At 36.3% G+C, this 2585-nt stretch overlaps 1 protein-coding gene across 1 annotated transcript in view; it reads right to left on the minus strand.

Annotated features, from left to right (window-relative positions):
- LOC106529432 (polycystic kidney disease protein 1-like 2) overlaps positions 1-2156 on the minus strand; it is an 11303-nt gene extending 9147 nt beyond the window's left edge. The window contains exons 1-2 of the mRNA XM_014024852.1: positions 2113-2156; positions 1699-1958 (exon numbers count right to left, since the gene is read on the minus strand). Coding sequence (XP_013880306.1) covers positions 1699-1958; positions 2113-2123 — 271 coding nt within the window. The 5' untranslated portion in view covers positions 2124-2156. The remainder of the gene's footprint in view (positions 1-1698; positions 1959-2112) is intronic.
- Between the last annotated feature and the right edge of the window lie 429 nt (positions 2157-2585).

A 2585-nucleotide genomic window follows, 5' to 3' on the forward strand; every position in this document is an offset into this window, starting at 1 on the left:
AGGGAACGCAAAGGTATTACGAGGGAACGCAAAGGTATTACGAGGGAACGCAAAGGTATTACGAGGGAACGCAAAGGTATTACGAGGGAACGCAAAGGTATTGCATGGTAACGAAAGAAAAAAATCCCCGTGTCCCCTCGCGGGCTCCGTATGACTCAAACATGAATGAATGCAGTTTAGCAGGATTATAAGTTGTTTGATATAAAAAATATATTAAAAAAAACTTGAGCCTTTTTAATGTGCTGCAGTTAAAATAATCAAAACTTTCAGCTTTTGGATTAATGTTTGCATGTAGTATGAAGTTGTGCCCTCTGAAATGAATTAACATACAGTAATACATTCAGAACCAGGCCTCTCTTGAAAAAAAGAGATCTGTGATCTCAGTGGGATTTGCCTAGGTAAAGATTAACAATAAATAAAATAAATAAAACAAATCCCCGCATAGAACAGAATACTCTAACATATTTTTTCCTAGCTGCTAATGAGTTATCAGTATGCAGAATGTAACGAGACAGCACAGAGATCAACTCTTGATTGCTGCTTTTCAAACAATATAATGAAGAAGAGATGATTAAAACAWCGATGCTGTTGATTAATGGATATTTTGAAAAGAACACGAGTGAATTAAACATTAGTATTTTGAAATAAATAGAAAAATTGTACCAATGACATGACACAAGTCAAAACTGACAGTTGACTACTTGTCAAATCAAAAAGGCAGATGGTTTTGTTGCAGTTTAAGGCTCCWCCTGCACACTTCTCTGGCTCCTGCATTACGAGCCAGGGCAGCTGCAAAATAAATATTCTCAAATATCTTCCAAATTTGGTTTAATGAAAAATACAACTCAGGAATGAAGTAAGCAATATATTGGCTTTATTATTTTTATTCATATGAAACCTGCAGGGCCTTGTTTAAATCTATAGTCCAACATTTAGACATGCAGGCAAGCTGCACCTCAGGTTATTGGAAAGTTTGACTTGTCAAAGTCACTGCTCTAGTGTTATTTTCTCTAACGTTTCTTTACTATGACATTGCCTCTAGTCTCTTTAGTCAGTGGAATGACAGTTTTTAAAACACAAAACTAATTTGAGTGTCTTAAGCGTCACATTTGTGGAAAAGCATCACATAACAAAAATGTCTGGGAATCATAGGCAAAAAAAACCAAACAAACAATAATTTAAAAAGTTTAAAACTTGTCTCCAACACAAGCAGCCTGTAAGAAATTCAATGTTTTTTTATTTACTTTAAAGCCACCACAGCTTATTTACATTTTTTCTGTTAGAATCGTTTCTGACCAGTTGATCCTAAAATAAAATGTTCAGATTTAAAGACACAGCAGAAGCCCCCCGCCACAATGCTTCTGTGAAACATGATAGTTTGCTTTAAGATGTTTTGTCATTATTAGGGTCAGTTAGTTCCAAATTCTAATGAAAATCAAGCTGAACCTCTGCAGATACAGTCAAACTAAAAGTAAGAAGCCAAAGGATGGTTGATGATAAAAATAAACACTTAATGCCTTGAATGAGTGGATAATTCTGCAAAGAAGTTTTACTTTTTGTAAATTTATTTGGTGTCAAAGCAGCTATAACTCTCTTAATGTGCTGTCAGAGTAAAATATTTAACATTTAATTAAAAAGGTTCTGATTGTAACATTTTAGCATATTTGACTTTCTCTTTGAAAACACTGCAGTTCTTACCATCAACGTTCCAAAGATGCTGCTGATTTGACGGTTCCAGTCCAATCCACATGTCCTTTCCAGAGTCCATGCGCCTCTCAAGAAAAAGCTGAGTGTCTTCATCAGGGATCATCGCCAGACTTCCTCCGTTCTCTTCGCACCACTTTTGGGCACCGTGAAAAGGGAGCTTCAGAGCCACGAGCTCAAAGCGAGAACCTCGGAACGTCCTCTCCTCCTCTGGAGAGGAAGCTGTGACCTTCAGGTCACTTTCAGGCTGACGGCTGAGTGTCAACAAGACCAGCATGTGAAGGAGTGCTCCGCTCATCGTTTCAATTCACACTTTCACACAACAAAAAGTTAGGCTCCTTTCATCTGTTTCCAACTTTTTTTTTATTTAGAGATTTCAGAGCAGCACTTGTGTCCTTATGCACTCACCTGAGTGACATTCAGCCTTTAAATGTATCTGACATGAGCATCTCCCCTTGAACCGCTCCCTGCTTTCTCTTTGTTTGCTGAGCGTCCACGCTCGCTCAAAAACTAATGATTGCTTTGCCTTTGGGCACACAGGAACACCAGGAGAGAAGCCAGAAGGTAGAGGTTAGGGATTGTTGGAAGCTTTTAGCATTAATGTTACCTGGAGGKGGTCATATGGGGTGCCGTTTGTAAAGTTACACAATCAAAAATTATCACCATTATTTTTGTTTTATTTAGTCTTTTATAAGAAATAAAGGACAGATTTTTATTTTTCAAAGTCAGTTTTTAACCATATGATTCATACATTTATAAATGTCATAGTTTATAAACTAAATATTTAACTTACAAATTAAATATTTAGCTACCTACCTAAATATTTAGGTAAATATTTAGGTGACTACCTAAATATTTACCTAAATATTTAACTTAAATAT

This window comes from Austrofundulus limnaeus, unplaced genomic scaffold (genome assembly GCF_001266775.1).
Source record: "Austrofundulus limnaeus strain Quisiro unplaced genomic scaffold, Austrofundulus_limnaeus-1.0 Scaffold443, whole genome shotgun sequence".
Classification (NCBI taxonomy): domain Eukaryota; kingdom Metazoa; phylum Chordata; class Actinopteri; order Cyprinodontiformes; family Rivulidae; genus Austrofundulus; species Austrofundulus limnaeus.